The sequence below is a fragment of the Seriola lalandi genome, unplaced genomic scaffold (genome assembly GCF_002814215.2).
Source record: "Seriola lalandi dorsalis isolate HSWRI2012SDOR001 ecotype SW California unplaced genomic scaffold, Sedor1 jcf7180002054758, whole genome shotgun sequence".
In the NCBI taxonomy this organism is placed as follows: Eukaryota; Metazoa; Chordata; class Actinopteri; order Carangiformes; family Carangidae; genus Seriola; species Seriola lalandi.
Window position 1 is genome coordinate 633289 of NW_019525311.1, and position 26271 is coordinate 659559.

Below are 26271 nucleotides of genomic sequence, written 5' to 3' on the forward strand. Positions count from 1 at the left end.
CTGTAGCTGGTCGTTTGTTCCACAAGAAACTGATATTTAAAAACTAAACTGAATTACCATTTAATCATCCTGGACCATGTCAGCAGCAGTGAGATAATAAAACTTGACTTGACAGAACAAGTTACTGTAAGGTAAAAGTTACAAGAAATAAGCACAGACGTAGCATATCAAAACAGCAGTAGAAATAACCGAAAATAGTGCAGTAACCAGATTTATAAGATGTAACAAACAGTTGGCATATTAACATGTCAAATAGCTTGTAATGGGAAAGTAATGTTTTATGAATATTTGTGTTGTATTCTTCTTTTTATTTTCCTTTAAAAAAAATCTAGTACTGGATAAATAACAACATTCAATGGTAATGCTGTAGTGTTGATGTGCACAGGGGTACTGCAGGTAGCCAATCATTGGTGCATAATATAATTTTATTTATAGAATAGGCTAATATTTATTTAAAAAAATAAAAACATTCTATATTCTATCACCAGAACTGAACTGTAAACATTTAGCAGATCCCGTTCAAAGTAACGGCTTTCCATTAATTTAGTAAGGATGTCATTTGCATTTTTGTTTTCTTGCAGCTTATAGGTGCTTTAGTTACCATGGCAACTGAACTTGGGTTGAACCATGGGTGGACTCAAGCTATCTGCTAATTGCTAGTAGCCCTAGCCGTGGTAAGCTCGCTACTGTGAGACAAGTAATTAACAACATGTGCGCTGTTCCTTTAACGAACTGTGACGGTCTGTGTGATTGAATACAATTGGCTCGCTCACTTCCGCATGTTTTTGGGGTTTGTAGAGCAGCATGGCAGGACAACCATGGAACAGGGTAAACATACCCTTTCCTGGTGCTGTTTCCAGTGTCCGTATGAATTTCAGCTCAACAACAGGTACGCTGCATTGGTGTGATGATGATACGATAAATGTCTTTGCTCCGTGATATCTCGCGGTCCACGTGGTGCGGTTTGGTTTGTTGGAGAGGAGTGGGGCACTAAACCTTGATATCCCTTCATATCCACATGTTCACCTTCGTGAGTATATGGAATAGTGAAGTGTTGATGTGTACGTGTTGTTGCTGTTTTGCAGATGCTAACATTAAAACCCTGTTGGTGGAAAACGAGAAGGTCCTTAAACTAATCCGCAGTGAGATTCTTCAAACGGAGATACGGCTTCTCTACGAGCTGCTGTACATCCTAAATAACAGCTTCAGAGGAAACAAGACGTTCAAGGGTTTAAAACAGGTGAAAGCCTCCACATCTGGCTGCTATAGGATATACAGTATGATCTGTTGACAGGAGACGTGCTTGTCGTTTGGGTCTCACTGTGTGGTGAACAGCCCTTAGGTGGTAGGAGAGTTGTAGACCTAACCAACTAATAGTGTCCATGTCCTCTCAGCTCTATGTTACACATTTTGTCTTTTCTCCCACAGGTTGAACAATGTGTAAACAGGCTGAAGAACATGAAGCTGGATGTGTCTCTCCAGGAGCTGACTGATCTGTGTCCCAACAGGATTCAAAGGTACGTATTATTGAGTCAGTGTGATGTGGTGATTTTTCCATCTGATTTTAACATGCAGATCAGACCCGCATCAGCTTCAAAGCTGGGGTTTGGTGCTATGTGGAAGTTGGCATAGACATAAAGAAGTGGGGTAAAACAAACAGCTTCATATAGTTGCCGCAGTTCAATTTAAATACAACCATGAATTCAGGCACTTTCACATATGCTCAAGACATCTCAAGATGGTTGAATTTGACCAATACTTAGACTCAAATGTGTGTACAATCCAAAAGAAATCAAAATAATGTACAAGAGAATGTGTTAAATTAACAAGTTCTACAGTATATATTTGGAAGTTGCCTAAGTAGCTAATGCAGTGAAAGAAAACACTCACAGTAAATATGGGGGGGGGGGTTTGTGCATGTGTGTGTGTTTTTCAGAGGACTCAGCATCAAGGCTGGTGAATGTGATGTTCCTAGTCAACCCATGCTGGAGTGGCTGTGTCTCAAAGTGCTGGGAGCCGCCCAGCTGATGAGCTGCACATTGAATCGCTGCAGCAGAGCTTTCATGTATCTTTTCCAGATATGTCACTGTTTTGAAACATCTGGATGATTAGTCCTGATGAGTTATGTGTTAGAAATCTCTGAAGATCTCATGTGTGTTTGCGAATGTGGATTTCTTTGTTTGAAATTAGCTTAATGCTCTTGACCCTCTTTATGTCACCTCACGGGTTTGCCCTTAACAGATATTTGTTTCAGAATCTCAAGGCAGCAGATGAAATGGGAGGAGTTTGTTATCTTGAATGTGGTGATTACTAGCATGCTCAGTCGTCTGTGGTGAGTGTTTTTCCCCATTGTCACATCTGCAAGATACAGGTAGTTGCAGTATTTGAGCTGTATATTGTATGTTGGTGGCTCTGAATTTGCCTTAAGCTTTAGAGAAATCTGCATTTGAAATAATACGATTCATGGTTGTTTACAGTCTAAATCCATGCTTGTGCCCCATCAGGGTGATGTTCCGTGGTATCCTGGTCAGCCTGTCCACTCTGTACCAGCAGCTCCTGGTGTTCCTCAGAGAAGTAGCCCACGCCCAGCCCATGCCTTTTCTCACAGACTTCTCCCTGCCAGCAGACATGGCTCAGTTCCTGTGTCCCTCTGATGCATTTTTACTGATCAAACAACCAAAGCATGATTCCAGTACCAAAGATGACAAGGAAAAGCAGCAGAAGAAAAAGAAATCCTCCAAGAGCCAGGGACCGACAGGGAAGGTTAAAGAAGACCTGGGCATTGCTGTTGAAAGAGGTGTGGAGCTTTATTCACTGTTGTGTATTATGTATGAAGCATTTAAAGCATGGGGGTAAGAGGATACTGCCTTAACCTCCTAGGACCTGGCGTCCACATATGTGGACCTCACATTTTGGGTTCTCTAGACCACAATACTAACTTTTTCTCAACAAGGGCCTGGTGACCACATATGAGGATATTATACTGCCACTCAGTAATCGAAATTTAAAACTAATGTCCTCATATGTGGACATCATTTTTCTCAGGTCCCAATCAGCCTAAATAGCAAAGAATAGAGTTCGGGTCTTAGGAGGTTAAAGGACATGTGCCTCTTTGTTCGATTAATTAATTCCAGTTTTATAAACATATACATTGGAATAGACCTGTAATTGTTCAACAGTAGTTACATTACTTGTTTTTTTTCCCCAGGTACAAATCATGACACTGACTTGAAGCCTTTTCTCAAGGTTGTTAGGAACTTAACAGAGGTATGTTACCAAACCATTATTTATTTATTCCTTTATTATTTACAGAATAGTTAGTTATTAAGTGCTGTCACCTAATTGTGATTCTAATGATTACATTGGCACCCAAGGACAAATACTTCTTACGGGGAACTTACAAGGCTGACAAGAGACAAAAATTCAAGAAACAAGTGAGAGAAGCCACTACTTTCACAGACATGGCAGCCCATCTAGAAGAAATGATCCTATGGTGCAGATCCCAGAGGATGGAAAAGGAAAGACGCCTTTTAACCTTCCTGCGTTTGAAGTGCCACAAGATGACATGTCTAGAGGCTACAGGTTACAAGTAAGAGCAACACCACAGACAAACAACTTACCTTAGCATTCTGTGACGAATGTGCATGTTCATAAAATGTGTCCTCATCCTCAGTATGCAGAGGAAGTTGCAGAGCTTCAGACAGGAAGCTTGCTGGGCTGCATCTCCTCAAGGGCCAGCACCAAGAACCTGCCGTTCCTCTGCAGCAGTGAGGAGAAAGAATCGCCTCAGAACGCGTTGTCAATCACTCAGGAGTCAATTCAAGTCTTCCACAGTCAAAACTGGTGTGAAAAATAAACACCTTAAGAGACGACGAAGGAGGAGGTGTGAGTTATCCATGTCTGGACTGTCAGAGACTGGTCAAAGAAGCAGGACTACATATGAGGCAACACCTCAGACCACCAACTGTGATAGCCATGATGACATTGATGATATTTTTGCCTCTGGAGGTTTGTGACACTTGGCCATGAGCACATCAGAAGAAACAAATTAGTGTGCCACTGAGCTCAGTACACAGTGTGACTCATTCTTCTGTTTTCAAAAGAATAATAAATGGAACTAGATGTGTTGGGAGAGCTGATGGTTGGTTTAAAGGTGGGTCTGATGCAGCATCACAACAGCATCACTATAGGTAAGCAAAGCAGCTTTTTGCTGGTGTTATTTATTAAAGTTTAAGGTGATGAGATTTAACAACTCCCATTGTCTTGATACCAGAATGGGGAATTTTGCACCAGCTGTGTGATAAAACTTTTTAGCGATTTTTTTGACCCTGTTACTGTGAATTGGAATTTCCAAGGGATCAAGTCAACTCTTGTTAAGATGTTCTATTTTGAATAGCAGGATATTTAAGCATTTTAAAAGGAGAAACTTTAAAGAAAATGTCTGCTGTTGGCGATGGCCATTTTGGCTTTTCATAGGGTACCTAATAGCCCTTTTCACACATTCACTCTCTCTTGGATACAGTGTACTCTAGGTTAAATGCATGCATTTGAGATGTTAAATGCTCCTCTTGTTCTGCCCTTTTTAAGGCAGCACTATAATAGCATACAATGTTTAATGCACAAAGAAATAAAATCAGTATAATGAACCATGAAATACTGCAAGTGGAGGAAGGTACATAAAGCCAAATTCCATGTCTGATTGGGGCTTTTGAGATGACCTGACATCAACTGAGCAGTTTGTCAAGTCTCTAGTGGTATATCTGGCACCACCTAGTGGTGATAATAAGTATTGCTCTCAATGGTTATTCCTGGACTATTAATAGCTCCAATACAATATTACATGACTCCCTCAACCTTGTTAATTGTAATGCCCTTGGCAGGGGCAATGCGAGAAAGCAGAGGTGCCAGTTTTCTTGTCTAGAATTGAATTTGTGCCCATAGAGACTGAGTGCTGATGTGAACAGAGAATGCACTGGCAGTGTATTAGTGGGCAGTGTGGCGTCAGCTCTAGGCCTTTGAAACCTAAGAGCTGTGCAGACAAAAGTGCCACCAAATTGAAACATGCCGGTGTCTGGCACTCTGTAGCAACCATGACTGCTATAGAGTGAAGGAGTGAAGGATGTGTACCAGATTAGGAGCTGAGTTTTTTTGCAGACTGTATTTCTGCTGCCCACCATCTTATCATCCTTTGCCAAAGGCAGCACAGCCCTCCCATCTGCACAAATACAACAGTGCACTGTTTTTTTTTACCACTCACTGAGCCTGACTGTGTTGAGTTATGGTCTCATATCAGCCCGCCAGCTTCATTTGTGCATATGAGCCTGCAGATACCTGATTGCTGTGCTTTTTAGGTTTCATCTAAACCAGTTGGTCAAGGTCAACTTTTGCACTCCCCTGCAGTGAAGGAATGGAGCAGAGCTAAAGCATTTAAGTCTATATTCTGCATACATGAGCACACAGGAAATCAGACCAATTTTTTTCTCTGCTGGAAGTCAGAGTGGCTATGCCAAACACAATCAGTATCCAAATTTTTACACTTGATGGGAGGTACAATGTGATGGACACAGAGGAGGTCAGCAAACCTCATGGACATCTTTTCCTTAGTAGGAATGAAAGGAGCAGCGTATAGATTAATCTACAAAATGGTATGTGCCCTGTTGAAAATATACTTTGTAAATTAAAAACTGAAGATGAAAAACAAGGTTTAATGCAAAATGACTGTCTTTGATTTTGCTACTTTTAATTACATACCGACTGTACATAATGTCGCCAACATATTTTAACAGAGTATGAGTATGTGTATGTGGTTATGAGATGTTTACATTAACAAACCTTTTACCAAACATTAGCCACTTATGAACTGATAGGATGCTAAATTTAGTTGCCAGTAAGATGTTAAATGTTGAAATGTAGCTGTCAGTAATTACTGCAGACTTGGAGACTAAAAATAATCAGTTGTACTAGTTATAAAAACCACTTATAGGATTGGTATATCTGGTAGATTGGTCTGCAATGGCTTCACTGTGAGTTGTCTTTTTCAGCTATACACTTTCAGTGCCTGCATCATCATCTGGCTGGGGCAGCGAGTCTTCAGCACTGTGCACTGCCTCAGCTTAGAGTAGTGAGACTCTCGACTTCTGTCAGCCAAGAGATATTTAATAGGATATAATTGCAAACAGATGGTTCCACAAAGTCGGGTTCAGTGCTGAAATTGTACGTACTGTGGGGCCCAAAAGTGTGAGACCACTTGCTCATTCACTTGGATGGGAAAGTGGTCTCAGATTTTGGACCCACCTGTATATTTGTTGGAATGGATGGTTCTCAAAGGATTCTACAAATCATCAGTTAGGGTTTGTGGGCATGATATGACCTTAAAAAAAGTAAGAATACAACAGGTCTGCTCTCCCAATATGCTGTTCTTCAATTTATTTTTCCCCATTTTTAATAGCAGCAGGGAAACAGAGCACAGTAACATTAGCTTTTGTATGGCAAAGGATGAAGGGATTCTTAGCATTTATACCCAGAGGTGTATTAAATCCTCATACCATTTACCTGCAGAGACAAGAAAAGCAAAGTGGATCCATTGAGGCCAACCTGGTGAATCAAGCACTTGTAGTGCCATTGCTTAATCACCCTGGTCTCCAATTGCTCAGTGATTTAAATTCTGAAGTTATCCTTAGGCTATGAATAAAGTGGGAAAGCATGTATAGAAATGTTTACGGTCAAAACCCTCATTAAGGCCAGAGGCAGACACTGAATATAAACAGTGCATCTAATACAATATTTTTTGACTTGGGCAAAGGGGGACACACTCATACTGGTATGTTTAATTTGTACAATATTATGATTATGTCCAGAACATGCAATGTCATATCTTGCTAACATAGAATATAACATATTTTTAGCCTACAATTCCAGCTTTGAACAGAATTGAAATTTCTTCATAAAATGAAGTCTAACATAGGTTGTGCTCCTCCATGCATACAGGGTGTTTTTTTGTATTTCACACTGGGAGCAAATATAACATCACCTCTTTAACTACATGTCTAATCAAGAATGGGTTCTTTTTATGTCCGTGCCCAAGAATATATGTGAGAAAACCCTCTAGAGCATAGACAGAGAACAAAGTGCCTTTCATCCATGCCATACACTAGAGGGCTGCGACCTGAAACATACTGTATAAATGTGCACCATTCCCCTGCTGCAATTAAGATGAAAAGAAGATAAATGTAGAAAAGCATGCTGGACTGCAGACCGTAATGCTATTTTTCAGGCCAATGTTCTTAAATACCTGTGTTTACAAAATCTTTTGAGAGTGAACAATTTTTACTCAACTTTACAAATATGACCTAAAAAAGTCCCCTGTTGTCATATTACCAATGAAAAAATGCGTTGCCTTTACTGTCATATCAATTTTCATAAATAATCTAGGCCCAAGTAGGCTATTAGTTTCTGTGGCTTTTCAGTTCTCTTTAAGTAAAACCTGAGCCTGTTGATGTTGATCTCATCACTACAGCAGTGATTTTAAGTCAAATTAAAGTCAGTTAAATATGAAGTTTTGTCAAAATAATATCTGTGTTGTAAACAGAACTGTATTTCTACAGGAGCTGTCTTCCACCTCTCTATTCAGATAATATTGTTGAATAACATGCCGTTGACTTCTGACATTCATACATGCTCACTGGCTGAGTTGCAAAAGGCAGCTGGACCATATGTTACTTTTGAGAATTTAGTAGGAAAGAAGAGTGCACACAATTTTATTGGTATTTTTGAAGCCAGAGGACTCTTACAGGTTTACTAGTGTTAATATTTAGCCAAAGTGGAAAGTTTATAGGTTTATCTTTTTTATTGTTAAAAGGCCATATCAGTGGTTTAACATTAATCCAGGTTACTGCAGATTACTTGTATCTGACCTCACAAATAACCATTATGTAAAATCTGAGCTACGAGTTTGGGGAATTTGGATGTAGCCATATACCATTCTAGGCATCAACTGATTTCCATTTATTTCTTTGCAATATTAAAATCTCTTAGCACACTCATGGAACATGCCTCAGTTTTGATGTTAATTGCTGCAACAATTTGTTGATTAATTGATTAGATGAGTGAGAGGAAATTAATCTGCTACAATTCAACAATTCAAGTAATTTTTTTGTCAGTATTTTCTGGTTCCTGCTTCTCTAATGTGACTATAATCTGGTTTTCTTAGTCTTCTATGATAAAAACAAGAAAAGCAAAGAATATCCATCATTTATCTATGATAAAAAATTTAGAAAGCTTTGTGCTTTGGACTTTTGGTGGAACAAAACAAGACATCAAACATCTCCTCGGGAACCTGGGAAATGAATTTACTGACATTTTAAAAAGTTTTTAATTGATCAAGAAAATAATTAGTAGATTAATTGCTAAGAAAAAAAAAAGATCACAGTGCACAGCAAATCTGCCTTAATATTTGTCAAAGGATGTCAATGGACAATGGTTGCCTGGAAACGTAGGCAAAAGAAATACAAACTGTAGTCGGCAGAAATTTTAGGAATACTTAATAATTCGTTTTATCGTATTTATTTATTTATTTTAGCAACATTAAATTGTGTAGATCGAGTGGGGCTGGTCAGTAGTTAACCGCTATTGTGTTCTGTTTATAGTCTTGGTGAAAGTCAAAGGTGTTGACAGATCGTTTTATACACGGTCTGATATGCGAGAGACTGAATGAGCGCCGATGGTGTCGTCACATCCTGTCATCTGTAGTTTTTCATATCCGGAAGGTGGGGCTTTTTGTTGCAGGAGCGGTTTGCATTTGGGGAGTCAATGCCTCGATATGCTCTATTAATGCAGTCATCAAGATAGCATCAACAGAGGGCAGAAATACGACTCCTACTCTGGTAAGGCTTCAGAAATGTCTTAATGGATGGAATAAGTGGGTGTTTGTTCACAAGGTCTTTAGAGAGTTAAATATATAATAAAATAAACCACACCTGTTTTAAGGAAGGACGAGCGACCAGTGAACCCTAGGGGTGACCGTTTAAGATAGAATCGATACAAATAAACTCTTATCGTCTTGTTTTTAACTGACTGGTTTAAATGTCTGCTCGTGTTAGTGTTTTAGTGTAGCTCGCTGTCATTTACGCTTAGGCTAAACTGGTACAACATAACGCCAACATTAGACGTCACGTTCATGGTAAGTTATCGTTAGGTTAGCCACTAGTCACCGTTTAACTAGCCTTACTGATGTACACTTTCGCATTCATTTGTGGCCACCCCGCCAGTTTCATAAATGATATATGTTTCAATGTGTTTGTATTCATTTAACTAACGCTGTAGTGTTGCGATGCGTTGTTTGGCAATAACGGTAGTCATTCCACCAAAGTCCGTGTTTATGAACCTTTGTGGTGATGGTCAGCTGCCGTTACACAGTTGTTAGCTTACAACGTCCGTGTAAACTCGAGTTGAGTTACCTGTTGTGATTAAAAGTTGTAACTTTGGTGTTTCCCGAGGGTTTAGTTAAGATAGTGTTACACTTGATTAGCTGTTCAAATTAACTGTTGTAGTGTGTACTTGTTGACAATTACCTCAACTGGTTTGTGCTGAAAAGTTTTCCTTCCAACACGACACACCCAAGCTGGCTCATGGTTTCTTCAGTTAACGTTGGTGTAATCCTAACTGTCAGCATAACGCCCAGTTTCTATAATAACAGTGTACACACTAGTAATAGTTTTTTCCCCCTCCATTACATAAGGCATGTATCAGTTAATATGTGGAACAATGCTGTTATTATCAAATGTTACTCCCTCTATGTTTAATCTACTAAATTAACTTTGTAAGTTTACTTTGTTGGGATCCCTGTGGTGCCTGGACCCTGCTTTGGGGACTATTGACTATGTGGCCTCTGTCAAAATACAGAAAAGTCAAAGTAGTATAGAAATGTAAACTTGGAAGCAAGTTAGTCACTGTCAGTGAAAAATGTTTACATACAGTATACTATGAGAGTGCTGGATGATAGGCATGTATTTTGTCTGTCCTGAGCAGTGACTCTTGTGTTTACTGATGCTCCATTTTGCAGATGGGTGCAACGTTTTCAGTTCTTATCAGCTCTTTTGTTTGGAGACAGGTTGAGAGTGTTGAAAATAGTGGTGGAAAAGCACTCACATTTTCCATGTCATTAATAATACAAATAACAAATAATATTTTTTTTTGGTATCATGGAAAAGTGACAAATATAATTCAACATCCAGCTCAGACTTAGATTAAAACAATCTAAAACTACTCAAACTTGCTGTTCTTTTCTCTGTTTTCTTCTTTACTGAATAAATACAGGATTTTGTGGCACAGAGATGCATTAGGGCTGTGCTCCACTCCAGATTTGTCATTTATTCAATAAGTGCTGTGAAAGAGTAATTGATTACTCAGTCAGTGCTTGTTGGCTTTCATCTGAAGTCTATACATTGCATCCCACAGGCAATATTATTTATAACCAAAGCCTGTTTGATTTTGACAGAATTCATGGCAATGAGACATTAGCTTTGACAAATTTGGCATAAGGAAATCACTTGTGGAATAGAAATATATAAATATATATATATATATATATATATATATATTTTGTTATTGTTAACATACATATGCTTGGTCATTCCCTTGACAAGAGTCTCAACCTGGCCTTTCCAAAACCTCAGAGGGGATTACTCAATAACAAACAATACCTTACTCAATTAATTATATGATAATCTCTGTTCATTAGAGATTGTCGGTAAGTGGAAATTGGAAATGTTTGTGAATGAAAATCAATGTGTCTGGATTAATTATTGATTATTCTCTTATTGTCTTGTATTATGAGGTTTGTAAGGATTAAACCACTGACCTGCTTGGGGTCTCTTGAAGACCTGCCGAGTGGGATTGAACATGCTTGAATTAATCATAGTGGGTCTTGTGGTGGGGTTCAAAGTAAACATTGAATCTCAGATTACACCTGGTCTAAATAGCGAATGAGAGCCAAGAGCCACTGCGACTTGTTTGATTTATAACTTTATCCTCTGGGGCATATATTCAATCAACTGAACAGTTGATTTGACCTCTGAAATTTAAACTTTAAATGTATCCAATTACATTGAGTTGATAATAAAAAGCAAGTTAATTTAATACTTACTCTGAGATTTTCAGTGCAAGGAATAAAGTAGACTGGAAAGAAAATAGATTTTCCTGCATTCATCAACTAAAGAACACTTTGTTGAAACAAGAGACAAGCTTGATAAGTTGGCACAATATACATTTTTACTTGAATTCCTAATAATTACAGTTTGTAAGGCCTAACAACTTGTAATTTTTATTTATGAATAATAAGATTAGGAATAATAAGACAAGTTGCTGTTTTTACAGTTTTGTGTAACAGTGCACTCTAAACTGGCAGATGGTCAAAAGCCCTGAAGGATATTGTCAATTTGAGTGAGATCTCAGATTTGAAGTTGATAAGTACTGTGAAATGCATAGTGCCAGTACTTTCTCATAACCCCTTAAGCAACTGAAAAAAAACAACATTAGTGAAAATAGCTGTCGATTGTGATGTCTCCAACATTTCAGTCTGAAAAACCCATCTTATGTATCTCCAGTATAAGTTTGTAGGACAGTTAAACAACCATTAACACATCTGGAATGACATGCAGCCAGCCTTTCATAATTAACTTGTGAAGTAAATACTGATTCCAGCAGTCGCAACATTTTCAGGGAAACAAATTCAGGAATTGTTTGACAGTCTTGTAGGACTCCAGGTTTTTTTTTTTTTAAAGCTGATGCAGACAGTTTTGTTTGGGAGATATTAATGGATGGTATTTTTTGTCACTACATCATCTGAATACTTTTTTTCCCCCATCATACCATATAATTATTTCTTTTAGAAAATGCTGTTTCAGACTTTTCAAGAAAAAGCCTGACTCATCATTTTGACCATCACAAGAAGCAAAAACTCCCCAGTAAAATCTAGACTAATACAATAGGTCAGTGCCTTGATTGGCATTGACCAGTGTTGGCAGCATTGTAGACACTTCATGCAAACAACAACACAGCTGGTTTGTCTCTACAGCATACTTGTAGACCGATAGCAAACAGTGACATCAGAGGTCTTGTGAATGAGGCTGAACTGGCCCCACATTCCTCCTCTTTCTCTGTCGTGACTGACTTGATGTTTATTTCCAACCATGTCTTCGTCCTCACTCGGATGATTTTCTTAATGCTAAGCCCTGTTGTTCCTTAATATTTTTGCAGCTTATCAGAATATGACAAACATTTTCTGCAAGGCTTCATTTGCCTTGTTTTGGACACAACCTAGTTGGCTCACATCAAAGAGCTCCATCTGCTTTTCTAATCAGTCCTTCATTTTCTGATGAGGTTCCTGAATTACCTGGGTTCTTGGTGTGTAATAGCATTGGAGTCAGAAAGCCATTCGCTAATGATATTGGCAGTGGAAATGGAGGGCAAGGGCAAAAGGAACTGCGTAAGGAGTTTTTTTTTTTTTTTTTTTTTTCTTTACTAGACTTGTAAAGTGAGTGATTATGTGTAAGAGATGGGGATGTAGATACGTGCATATCAAGCTGCCATCAATGGTCTGTTTTCTGTCAGCAGGGGGGAAAGGAGCTTTATATATTTTGTGTGACTATCAGTTAATTACAATATGAACTGCTGTGCTTGAGGAGTTAAAAAATCCTTGCCCGTGTCCAGAATCCGGAATACACAAGGAGCTGTCATGTCATAGAAAATGCTCTATTCAGCACATATTTGCAGATCCTTATGGTCATTTGACATTTTTTTTGTTCTTGCTTTGCTTGTAAGATATTATGAATCTTAAAATAGTGAGAATGAAATCCTGTTGTCTTTTGCTTTTTCAAAGTTTGACCAAATGTTTTGCTGATTGCATTATTGTTGGGAATTCCCAACTCCGTTCCAAGATCTGTGAGTAAGACAATTACACATTTTTCCACTTACAAGGGAATTCATTATTTTAAGGGTAGAGTGATTCTTCTTCCTCCAAGGCTGCCAATTTGACATACTGGCATATACAGTAGTTGTGATTGTTATGTGTATGGAGCCAACTGAAAAGCAGTGCATCCTGTTTCCTACAATTAAGAGGAACAAGTAATGCAAATGTTTATTTGCAGAACACTATGATAACTCAACTTTTTTGATGCATCAATTCCCCTTAACCCACTGCTGGCATCCAGTGCCCAGGGGCCTGTTGACTTTGGTTATTGGCTAGGAGGCTAAATGTGTAGGCTATGTTTGAATCCTTAAAAAATGTAACTGCATCACGACCACAAGAGCCACAAATAAATGCCAAATATACCACAAGAGCACAAGAACCGTCATTGGTTTGATCAGTTTAAGGCTACTTATCTTTTCTCTCAGGTGTTAATAATGTAGACATTATTTATAGGAAAGGGAAAAAAAACACAGAACAAGTTGATACCATAAAGGTTAGCCATAGTTAAACTGTGAAGCAGGTACGGACCATTGGCTAGCATAGCAACACACAGTGCATTCATAAAGTCTTCAGACCCCTTAATCTTTTTCCACATTTAGCTTTGTTGCAGATCTTACAGAGACAGGTGTGTGCCTTTCCAAATCATGTCCAATCATTTGAATTTACCACACAAGGACTCCAGACAAGTTGTAGAAAAATGATCAAGAGAAATGGGAGGCACCTGAGCTAAATGGCTGTGTTGTTCAGACATTTAGCTGAACAACACAGCAACTCTTTGCTAAATGTCATATCATAGGGTCTGAATAACTTATGTCAATGTGATATTTCAGTTACTTCTTTTTAATAAATTTGCTAAAAAATCAAAAATTCTGTTTTGACTTTGTCATTAAGGTATATTGAGTGAAGATTGAGGGAAAATATCATTTTATTTTAGCATAAGACTGCAATATAACAAAATGTGAAAGAAATTGAAGGGGTCTGAACACTTAATGAATGCACCACAGCTGCTTTCATATTTAAATACTCTCAAAACTTTACAAGAGCTATTTGTAAGCTCTGCTGTTGCTACATAGCCAAAATTAGCATTAACAGCTATTTACTTACCAGTCTTTCCAAGGGCTTCAGCCATCGTTGCATTTGCAATACAAGAGTTTATAATATAGCCTTAGAGCAGCACTTCTTCATCAGGGCAGACTGGATGCCACAGTGACTCAGTATTGGAAAGTGACGAGACAGTCCGACCGGACTGGGGCTAGTAGGTTAGCATGCTAACTTCAGTACAAGAAAAGAAGTGATAGAAATAGAAGCAAAACAAGAGTTAACATCAGCATTGCTTTCCACTGCTGGAGCCAGCTCTTGGAGAGTAAAGGAATAAAGATTGATGGTGATCTCAAAACGTTTCTGCTAGACTGGTGAGTAAACAACTCTTAATGCTAACGATGGCTATGTAGCAATTGCAAAACTTACAAATAGCTCCTTTAATGATGAAACAAAGTTTTTCAGTTGTGGGATTTTTATCAATTGAATAATTTAATTTCCTGTTTCAAGTTTGAACAAGTTGATTCCAATGTGAAATTAAATGAGAGTCGAGGTGCCTTGAGGGTAGGAAATCAGTGTTCAAACTTAGCATGGCTGGAAAATAGTGAACATTAACCTACACAGTAGGTTAATCAGCTTGTCTATCATTTCTCATTTAGCACTGTCAACCGCAACTTTATCATGTTAGTAACCAGATCCAGACATCCATATATGCCATACAGTGTCTGGTACACAATTTGGGAATGTGGAGAGATTTTAAATACCTCTCATCACTCGTGCCTCTTCACTCAGCCTCTTTTAACTGCATTCTGAATGTTCTCTATACTCTTCTTCAAGACTTTCATTTCGCCAACATAAAGTGAGAGGTTTGTCTCAGAGGTTTTTCAGGCCTAAATGTATTCCTGTGTGCCCATTTATGTATAAATTGGTGACGAAGACTGGAGAATTTCACAAAGCAGTTTATACTATTATGTCTACTGTGTTTAGCTTTAGGCTACAGTATGCCCTGTTGTTCCAGGATGGAAATATTGCATGGCAGAATTAGTTTGACTGCCCAGGCTTTTCAAAATGTTAGTGCACCAAGGAGTGAGGTTTACAGACGCCGTAGGCCCCATGAACATATCTGAGCTGTGAGGCAGAGGGATAGCAGGGGATGGTAGGTAGAGATTTCTTTGGTACTGTCATGGTTACAACTCTGCCAATTTTAAACCATGATGGCACCACAGGCTCCTAGCATGGTGTAGGTGGTATCTAACTCCGCCTTATGTTATGTTTCTTGTCAGGCAAACGAAAAAAAAATTAGCAAATTAGAGATAAGTAGTGGGCAGTTGGGAGTTACTCAGCAGGAACAAATTGATTTGTCTGAGAATGCATACAGAGATCTGAACTCTTCTTTCCATCCATCCTGAATCAGTCCAGTGGAAAGACATGAATGTGTGGATTATACTGCATTGGCTGCATTGAGGTTTGAAAAGATATCTCTTGTGTGTTTCAGGCTAAACCCCAAAAACCTTTTGCATTAGTGTCATTGTATAATAATGTATGTGCTTAAGACTGTGCTGCAGTTGCACCTCGATGATTTTTTCCACTTAAGTAAGAAAGGAAAAAGGTTTAGAATAGAGATGTATTTGAAAAAGCTTCCCACTTAGTGTTGCTGAAGTAGAGAGGATTTTAGCACAGAGAGGATTTAGCTGCCCAGTTTCGTCAAAGGCTCCTCTGTGCACTCCGCTGGCCAAGAGTTGTTAGTATGCACTGCGGGGTGCTTTTTGAAAAATTCTTCCTTGCTGCTGTGTACTGTCTTTTTAAGATAAATCATTTCCCTATCTTCTCTAGCAGTGACCATGATAACTGCTATGGCTTGACTAAACACATTTCTGCTATGCCTCGGCTGTTAAATTATGCATTATTTGTTGCTGTGTGATAAACAAACCTTAGGATCTTGAATCCCAGTTGTTGTGTGTTACAGAAGAGCCATTCTTACACATAGCTCCTGACTGCTGTGACTCATGAGATGCATTGTTTTGGCCACAGCGAGCTATGATTATGACTAGGGAGATAGGTAGCTGTCCACAATAAAAGGGCTCAGCTCTCCCTTTACATTTGCTGAAGTAAAGGAACATTTTCAGTCCTGGAGTGGTAAAAACTGGATGGGACACAGCAGAGTTTTGGGGCATCAGTGAGGGAGTTTTGCTTTGCTGGCAGCAGAATTATCAAGGGAGGATGTGTTTAGATATAACAAGAGTTAGTGGTGGAAAATAGAGAGGTAAAACAAATTGTGCAAGTAGGTTGAATATTACAGCCTTTTTAGAGGAATTTCACTACAATTTCTCCCCTCAAATGGCATCACATCCTGTAACTTCTGTTAGGATGTGTTCTGTCACATAGCATTCCCTGCTACACCACAGTGTTTCAATTTAGCCGCACCCACACTAAGCCACCTCAGAGTGTTCTGGTTGACTCATTTGACTAGTGCTCATGATAAAAGAAATAGCCACAGTGAGCTAATCTCCTTCTCAGATCGTTGGAATTTGAAGCCCCCTGTTTTCTACATTAGATGGGGAGAGGAAATACCCTCACCCCTGTGACCTGTGGAATGCAGAGAGAGAGAGAGAGAGAGGGAAGAGTCATCAGGTTCTCTGCAACTATGGCTCAGATAGCTTGAATTTCCACAGACACCAGAATTCACTTACTCTACCTCACTCAGAGTGGAATATAGGAATCTTAGAATGTGACAACAAATTTGAGCATCACTATGCTAATACTTTGTTTGTTTGTACCAACTAAACTCCTAGCTTCTGCTCATGTGGAGGAGGGTTGAGTGACAGATTATACCTAAAGAAAGATAGCTGCACTACTTTGAACATGAGGAGTTAAAAGAATATATTACATGTTCAGCATACAGTTGTTCAGTATACCAGTCAACATTTTCATGTCATTAGAATCAGCTGATTGAATGATAAAATAATTTGTAATGGATGTCATCTGATTTTCATCAGTGTCTAATCAATCAAAGTATACCTGGAAAAGAATGTGGATAATTGATGGTCATGTACAAGTTCAAGAAACTTGCGTATTAAGGCCTGGAAGCATCATCATGGGTTTTTTGGCTCTATCTGTTTGCTGTAATCTTTTATTAGTTACGGTGCGAGTCCTGGCAAACCTTGGTGTATCCTTGCCAAAGTGTTAAGATGTGCAGGGAGGGAACACTAACCCATTCTCCAAAGGGAATATTAATGAATTCCTGTAGCCCACACTGCACTGGTGTCATCTATATTTCAGGAGCTTTGCAACCAGAGTGGTCTGTTTAGGCTGTACCCCTCCTTCTCCATAATCCAACACCCCCTGAAAAGGACCAGTACCAAGCAGTCTGTAGATCCATATCTGGGTCAGGCCTAAATATTAATTCCTCTTTTGTCAATGCCCTCCATTTTAACCCTGCATGCAACTTGTGTTGAACTGCAGCTTGTGGAAATATGGTAGGACTCCCCCTCCCAAATGTCTGAACTTCCTTTGGAAAGTCTGCACTAAGCACTTTTTTGTGCTTGGCCTTTTTTTGTCATAAGTTTATTCAGTGTGATCACTTTATTCATAGCATTGGAATCTGTGTGTACATGCGCACAGGGAAGTGGGTTACAAGTGAATAATTTAGATAGTGACCCCTATGCATACGTGTGAGATTGGCAGAGTTTGTCACTGTGTGACTATGTTTGGGTGGATATCCTTCAAGCCCTTTCACTGGCCTGGTTACTGATAACAAAGGCAGGAAGAGCACAGGTCAGACTTTTCTTCCTGGTAAGAGAGAGTGGAACCGAGATGCCACATCCTCAGCATCCTCCGTCGTCATACCATAGCTTCTGCATACTGAAGGGGAGGTTAACTTGATGCAAACCACATGTTCTGCTTTTGGACAATGCAAGGAAATGTTATGGCAAATGATCACATGCACAACTGCACATTTACATAGAAATACACTAAAATCACAAAGTTTTTTTTTTTCTTCTGTTTTCTCTCCTCAGTCATGTTGGGTGAACACTGTATAAGCGGAAATGAAATGTTTACTGTTAGGGAGAAGCGGCTTATGAATAATGATATGAATCAGCGCAGTGCTCCCATTAGTGTGACATTTCAAGAGGACAGAAGAAATGTTTCGTTCTACAGATAGAGTTAAAATGATTGGGGGACAAAAGGCATAAGAAAAGAAGAGGTTGCTGACAATAAGAGTATTGAGTTGTCTGACGGAGAGGCTCTCAAGATACTAAGTCAAAGTGTCTGTCACAACTCTGGCTCTATGGGTTCTCAGCTCAAGATGACATTAGATTGTATCTATACAATCAGGCATCTGCTCATCTGTGTACTTAACTGTACGTAGCAGGTAGTGAGGGGAGTATACGGTTGGGTGTTGGGTGTTGGGTTACAGTGGTGGCTGAATGTTGACCTATACAGTGGGATTGCTAAGGATGGAGCCAAGATAACAACAGTGAGTATTACCACTTAAAAGTATAGATAGAAGGCAGTAGAATTTTGTCAGTAGGGAAGTCTGCAGGAAGTGATGGGCTTTGATTTCTGCTGCATTGTAAAAACACAGGATATTGGCTATTCGGTTGATCTTCTGGGGTTAAGATACATCCTATGATATGTAGAAGTACAGGATTTCAGTCTCGTCACATTTTCTGTCATTGACCTTCAACTATCGACTATTACAATGAAAGGCAAATGCCAGAGCCTATCTCCGAAGGATTAAACGCTCATTAAACAGCCATCAATGGCTGTTTTAATGATCATTTTAATGCCGTGTACCATTACAGTCAAACTAGGGATGCTCGGTGTTGAAGTTTTTTGTCGATATCCAATCATTTTTATGGTAATATCAACTGATACAGCCATAAATATTATTCATTGCCTTGTAATAATAATCATAGTTCTATTTTTCCACAAGTTTAGCTTAAGTATTGTACAAAAACCGATGGTCCGCGGTCAGTGGAGATGTGTGCTACTTACAGCCTACATTCTGTAACATACTGTTACCTCAAATGACAGCAGGTTCTTGTAAATATCAAAATGCTGCTTCTGCTTCCTTCTGTCATCACACAAGTTTTTCGAAATTATCAGTAAAGTAAACCAGATATTCATCTTTACAGATACAAATGTGGTTAGTAAACATTGTCACAATTTGACAAAAGTTGTTTATTATGACTGAAAGAAAGTGTTTGCATAAAATTATACATGATGATAATCGAACAATAGTGATAGAATATTTTGAAGCAGTATTTCAATTGAGAAGATGACCAACATCTCATGCATCCCCAACTTAAAACTAGTCTAATAGATATGCCCTCTATGGTCAAAGATGAACAAAATAGCTCTTGCAGTCTTGGTTGCAGTCTATCTTCGTCTTCCAATGAAGCCTGTGCACATGTGATACAATCCTTTCCTGACCATACAAAGGCAGTGCAAGTCAAGACAGAACATGCAGCGTTTACAGCTTGGTCAGTTTGCACTCTGCTGGAAGATATGTCTGACAGAGATTGAAGATATTGTGAAGTCAGGTGAAAGCAATTGAGTCTGAGCTTTCACCCTCTGAGGGCAGGGCCATTATACAGCAGATAGATGACCAGTGACGTCTATCTTCCATTGAGGGAGTTTAGCACATGATGCCCTATTTTAATGCCTTCCTAAATGCCGTCTTGTAGCGAAGAATGATATAGGTTCATTACTACTGATCAGCTGCAATGACCTTTTGATGGCGAACTTTATAAAGTTCTAGGTTTCATGAGCAGGCAATTTGGCACTTTAATGGGAAGGGTAGGGGTTAGGATTCAAGATTTGTTGGAGCAAAGCCTAGTGTCTTGGCACAGCAAGTTACTGTCACAGTGAAAGCTGTTAAGTAACAACTGCCATCTGTCCCTGCACTTGTCCACATACTTCTATTCTCTATGTATGGAGTTTATTTACTGTATGCACTGATCTGTTTCCACTTTTGTCATTCACAGCTTGTGTCGAAGAGTGTTTGGTTGCAAGGAAGTGTATGCGTGCATGTGTGTGTGCGTGTGTGAGAGAGACACTAAGAAGAATCCAGTGATGGCTACCAGTAAAGGTAAAAACCAGAGCTCTCTGGCACTGCACAAGGTGATAATGGTGGGCAGTGGAGGCGTGGGGAAGTCAGCCCTCACCTTGCAGTTCATGTATGATGAGGTGAGTCAACACACTCCCTATGAACAACTTAAACTATAAAGTGCGCTGTGGTCCAAGGTGACCACAACAGATAGAGGAGCAAGGGTTTCAACATTAAGCATGAGTAATCTGCTCCTCTTTCTCTAACCAGTTTATTTTTTATTATTAGTCCACTGTCTTAATCTAGATATCAATCACTGGCTAAATAAGTGGTTGATGGTTGAATAAGTCAGCTCTTCATATAGAAGCTTCAAATTCAATGGCCTCCTTTCAGTGGTTCGCCAAAAGAAAGCTCTTAATGTGAAGCAGTTGCAAGAAATATTCAATACGAAATAGTTCAGAAAACAGCAAAGCTGCCATCTGTTACATAAAAGTAAGAACCTGATTGTAGGAACAAAAGTGGCTCAATCACAGAGATGCTCCAAAACTAATTAAAGGGTTACAACATAGGATTTTTTGTAAAAAGGACACTTTTCTCAAGTCCATTGCTTCCTTGACCACAGTGATTTACTGTGACAATAGCACTTAACACAAGTGAGAGCGGAGACAGTCTCCCTTTATCACTGCTACCCAGAAGCATATCAGCAGCATTTTTCAGTCATCTGTCTGATATCCATTACATGGTTCAGATACACATCCATTTGAACTATTGTAGCTGTCTACACCAGCTGCATGTGTTGATGGGACGTATGAAGCTGAGGCTCTGAGGCGTGTACCAGATGAAGCCTCGCTTTGAGGCTTGTATCGTTTTGCAGAGAACCTCTTGACCAATGACAAACAAGGCCTCGCATTGCATGAGACACTGGTTCATTTTTAATTGCTGCTTTGTAGTTTACATTATTAGATTATAAAAATTTTGAATGAATAATGAGTCAATGACATAATGAATAGCACAGTGGTAATAGAAGGGGTAGAAGGGATTTTTACGAGATTCATGTATGATTTGGCTTCCACACATTAACTTGAGACGTTGCTAGTGAGTACTGTTGAAGCTCAGAGTAATTAACCTTTTGGCAAACCAATGGACTGAGAAGCCTCACTGCTTCTCAAAGACTAATTTGCTAGCTAGCCGCGTGCTTTTCATACCTCACTGTTGTTTTAATAATGCAACTTGTAGAATCTCTTTAAGCTTCAAGACCTCTTAAGAAATGAATCCTTTCATCCCCAGTTTGTGGAGGACTATGAGCCCACCAAGGCTGACAGCTACAGGAAGAAGGTGGTTCTGGATGGGGAGGAGGTCCAGATTGACATCCTGGACACAGCAGGCCAGGAGGACTACGCTGCCATCAGGGACAACTATTTTCGCAGCGGGGAGGGCTTCCTACTGGTCTTCTCCATCACAGAGCATGAGTCCTTCACTGCCACTGCTGAGTTCAGGTACTGATGCAGTTTAGTTAGTGTTGATCATGACTGATATGATGGATATCATTCTGGTTAATTTATTATGTTGTTGTAGAATGTATCTATAGCAGTCATGGGCCCAAAGCAGCCACTTAATAATAGGCATGTCCATATAATTTTCTTCTTTTGCCTGCAATCTGTCTGCCAGTACCAGATTGTAAATTAGTAATGCAAATACAGGTAAGAAGATTGTTTAGGAGCTCTGCATTTAGAAAACAGAACCTGCACGCCAGCTTTGCTCTAATGATGTTGCTTTAGAGTGTTATGTAATATTTGTAAAGAGAAGATGACAGTGTGGATCTGTTGAGGTAGGGAGGTTTTGATAGGATTTAGACAGCTTCTCTTCATCCTCAGCATGAACAAAATACTGCAGCTCAAATGCAAATTTAGTCGACAGCACTGTAGAATCATGTACACCTCCAAAATGCTGATGAGCTATGTTGATGAATTAGAAGTGAGGAAGCAAAGTGACTGTCACTGTATCTTTCTGAAAGCACCAATCAAAGATCACTCACTTATTTACATAAGTAAAAATGGAGTACGGGAAATACACAATCTGTTCCGTGCAGGGAGCAGATCTTGCGGGTGAAGGCAGAAGAGGACAAGATCCCTCTCCTGCTGGTAGGGAACAAGTCAGACCTGGAGGAGCGCCGGCAGGTATCTGTGGAAGAAGCCCGGGGGAAAGCTGAAGAGTGGGGCGTCCAGTACGTAGAGACATCAGCCAAAACCAGAGCCAACGTCGACAAGGTGCATCTACACATACAAAATACTCGGTGACCTATTAAAGGTCACTGACTATAAACTGATTTACTTTCAAACTTTGGATTGTATCATTTCTTTATCAGATTTAAATGTTATGACAGTAAGGAAGTCTAAACACTTAATCGATTTCTCCTTTTTTCTCTCCAGGTATTCTTTGACCTGATGCGAGAAGTACGAGGCAAGAAAATGTCAGAAAACAAAGACAAAAATGGAAAAGGAAAGAACAAGAAGAACAAGAAGAGTTTCAAAGAGAGATGCTGTTTACTTTGAACTCTTCATGGACCTTAACACCCCACAATACAACTGAAAGTTGGGGGACAAAGCAGAGCGTCCTTGCCATTGTCATTCAAATGAAATTTAATCTTTTTTAATAGCTGGTTATAGTTTAGTGTCTAGAACAGTCTCAACCACTTTTTTGCCATTTTTAATTGATGAAATCTGAGTAGCTGTTTCATTGGAAGATAACCACTGTTGTGACTGTGACTTGGACTGCAGTGCTTGATGGCTCATAGTAAGCCAATGACCAAACTGCCACTGACACTAACTCTGCTGCTCAAGACAGTCTCCACTGTTTAACTCAGCGATTATACTGCCTTTGACTTTGGTTCAGTGTGTTTTACACCAGAATTGTTGAGTCTTTGTCGAGTTAACAGTGCTCTTAATTTCTTTACCTGCTCTTGAACTTACCTGCGTATTTTTTGTCTTAGTATAGACCCCTGGAGTCTATGATCATCATTGTACAAGAACTCTAATGCTGCTGTCTGACATATTTGTAATCATTAATGATGACAGTGTCCTGTCTGTTGAAGATGTTGGCCTCATTCATCTGTCCAGATTTGTGTTTGTGTTTTTCTGTGTGTTTTGAATGGCTGTTGAAATGGGAACTTTCAAATGTTTTCATTTTTGAGGCTGCTTTTACAGTTCTTATTTTCAGTTTATACCATTCTTTGCGATTTTCTAACTACAGAAGAATTATACAGTGCAATCAGAAGATTTGTTGCTAAACAGGGTTGTTTTATTCCATTACCAGGCCTTACATGATGACTACAATTTAATCATGAAATGCTTAGCAGTTCCTGTGGAGGACTGTTGCTAAGTAAAATCTTCGGTGACCCTAATTCACAGAAAAACAAAAAAATATTCTGGTAGATATTTTATGTGTATAGATATTTTGGGAATGTGAAAGGAAGGCAGTAATGTTGCTATTGTTGTTGGTAAATGAGCAGTGACTAAGAGGGGAGAGTAGACCTGGTTTTCTCCATGGTACTCTGCCATGTTCATGCAATCTGGCCTTTTCCACTCTCCTCACGGTGCAGATCACTTCCTGTTTTACATGACTGTTGAAGTGTGGAGTCTTTGCTGGTTCTATGCTGTGAGACAGGTGTTGACAATCCAGGAGGCTGCCGTGCTTCTGGTCCACCATGCCATTCTAATCAGTAGCTGCTTATTGATCTGAACAATTCTGATGTTCTTTTTTTATTCCTGGGTCTCTTGAACAATATGCACTACATTGCCAATACCTAAGAAGTGGACTTCATGCTGACTGGTGTCACACTGGAGATTTTGAAACAAATTGTGCCAACAAAATTACAAAAAACTCCAAACTATGTTTGTGGATGTACAGTTTGTATGTTATTTACCTGAATGTATGTGCATTTACCAGAAAACCCCACCACCTTTCTGTGTCTGTGTGAGTGAAGCTTTGATGAGGGTGCCAACTTCTTAACTGTTGTTTAATCAAGTGCTACAGTGAACAAGATGTTTCTACCACTGCCTAAACCATTCTTTATAACATGTCCTCCTTTTTTCTTTTACTTCCTACTACTGTGAGTATGCTTTTATCTCTCTGAAGTGAGACTGTTGCTGAATAAATGCTTTTTTCTTTGTAAATACTGGAAATGATTTTGTCTGTGAAAACTCTCAAAACAAACACATAGAATGTCAAAGGTTCACACACCATGAGGTTACACAGGTGCCCGCCAAGTCTGATTTTATAGTACAGCCATAGTAGCATATGATTTATAGTACGTTAAACAGTTTAAAACCATGTCAAATAAAAGTGAATTGGCTCCCATCAGATGACTTAAGTACTACATATTGCCCTCCATTGGCTGGTGGAGGTAATAGAACTACTTAATGTATGGACACTGTGCAGCTACTTTGGCATTATCCAATGGAGTGAAATGTTATGGTTGTCATTTCTTGTTCCCTTTGGGGCATTCTGTGCCCCAGTTTAGTCAAATAACCCACCAGTTATTCACTTTGCATTGATTGTTCCTCTGCCATCTAGAAAAGGCTGCCAAAGGCCTGTTTTTCTTTAGTTTGACAGTGATATACAACCACCATTTTTATTAACCTTACATGCTTATCTTGTATGGCAGGAATGGTGTAACACCATCCTCAAGATGAACCAGTCATGGGCTGTCATCGCTGAACCCTAAGGGGTGGTCCAGTCAGTAAAGCTCATTTCACAATGTGAAAACAGGGTTGACTACATCACCAGGCAAAGGCTGACAATACATCACTTTCAAAATAGTTTTCCTGTGAATGATAAGAGGAAGTGTCTTCCCTTTGTGTTGTGTAAAAGGAAGGGAATACAACTGACAATTACTGTGATTACACAGATATAGATAGACATAGATGTCCTCGGTAGCTAAGCATTCACTCTGATATGCTGAAGACCGCTGCCTTGGAGATCCAAATAGGAAGAGGACTAAAATTTACCAAACAATGCTGCCTGCAGCATTCCTGCAGGGACTTATTCGTGTCTCTCTTACTCAAAAATGAGTTTATAGTGACCTTATTCTGCTTTATTTTAAAATCTCCCACAGTAATCCTGCAGGAATGGAAGATTCATGGTGATATTTCTATCAGCCTCCTGGGAACAGAGAGTCCATCTTTTCCAGCACTATTTTAGCATTAAGTCCCCTTTGGTGTCAACACTCAAGTATCCCTCATGTACTCAAATCAATTGGCTATTTGTTGGCACTGCAGCAGCTCCAGGCTTTGCATCTTAACAGCATCACAGATAAGACTGTTACTTCTCTGCTCTTTTGAGAAGAGAATTGTATATTTACAAGTATTGATCAGATGGGCAAACACCAGGTGAATTCTTAAATTTAGTGTTCACCTTTTAAAGGGGAAAGTGCAGAGAAATTTTTTTGAGGGAATTTAAACCTGTAGCATTAATGGCAGCCTCTTTTCCACATTTACTGCGTGCTTCACATAAACACACTAATCCCCCGCAATTTATATCACTGGTGAAACCCACCAGGTTTGAAAGCCTGTGGCAGCATTTCCACCAGAGAAGCTAAACATGTCACAGCTCTGATAAGCACATTTACCTGCCTGACACTCACCTCTCTGGATTTCCACTGTCCCCCCTGTACCTCTAAGTAGGCAGATTAGGTGGTCTGTTAAACCCGCAGGAAGGCACTTATTTAGAAATATATGAAAGGGCAAAGTGAGTCAGTCTAATGACCGATGCAGTGTCACCAGCGCACTCTTGGGTCTTTTATCATTCTGTAGAGAGGGCCCCCGTCCTCTGAGTAACCCTCATTATATCAGAGCTAATGTTGGGGATGAGGATGTTCAAGTGATAAAGCACCATCACAGTCCTTCATTATACAGAAAGAGAAACAGACTCGGTGGAATTGTGCCCGACCTATAAGATAAATGCAATGGACAGAGAATAACTCCAATTTTAGCGACTGTGCCATACCCTGCTGTCTGCACGGTGCGTCTCACAGGGGAGACATGTTCACTCTTTCACCATGGGATGGCAGTCTTGGTATTCTGTGGACCCAGTCCGCTGTTTGCTGCTTTCTGCATCATTAGTTCTCTCACCATGCTTTCCACTACTACTGGTCTTCATTCAGTGGTGACTATTGACTCACTGAATGCCAATGAATGAATGTTTATGTTTATCGGCT

General features: G+C 39.4%; 2 protein-coding genes across 2 annotated transcripts; both read left to right on the plus strand.

The window, feature by feature from the left end:
* Positions 1-9: 9 nt before the first annotated feature.
* Positions 10-5701, plus strand: rmp64 (ribonuclease MRP subunit p64). Its single transcript, XM_023424899.2, has 9 exons — positions 10-889; positions 1086-1240; positions 1429-1517; positions 1937-2065; positions 2255-2332; positions 2505-2797; positions 3209-3267; positions 3375-3589; positions 3674-5701. The coding sequence occupies exons 1-9, from the start codon at positions 805-807 to the stop codon at positions 4014-4016; spliced, it is 1446 nt and encodes a 481-aa protein (XP_023280667.1). The 5' UTR covers positions 10-804; the 3' UTR covers positions 4017-5701.
* A 3056-nt stretch (positions 5702-8757) lies between these two features.
* ralba (RAS like proto-oncogene Ba) lies at positions 8758-24229 on the plus strand. The gene is made up of 5 exons (XM_023424901.2): positions 8758-8882; positions 19996-20197; positions 21345-21553; positions 22147-22324; positions 22487-24229. The coding sequence occupies exons 2-5, from the start codon at positions 20039-20041 to the stop codon at positions 22607-22609; spliced, it is 669 nt and encodes a 222-aa protein (XP_023280669.1). The 5' UTR covers positions 8758-8882; positions 19996-20038; the 3' UTR covers positions 22610-24229.
* Positions 24230-26271: the final 2042 nt, after the last annotated feature.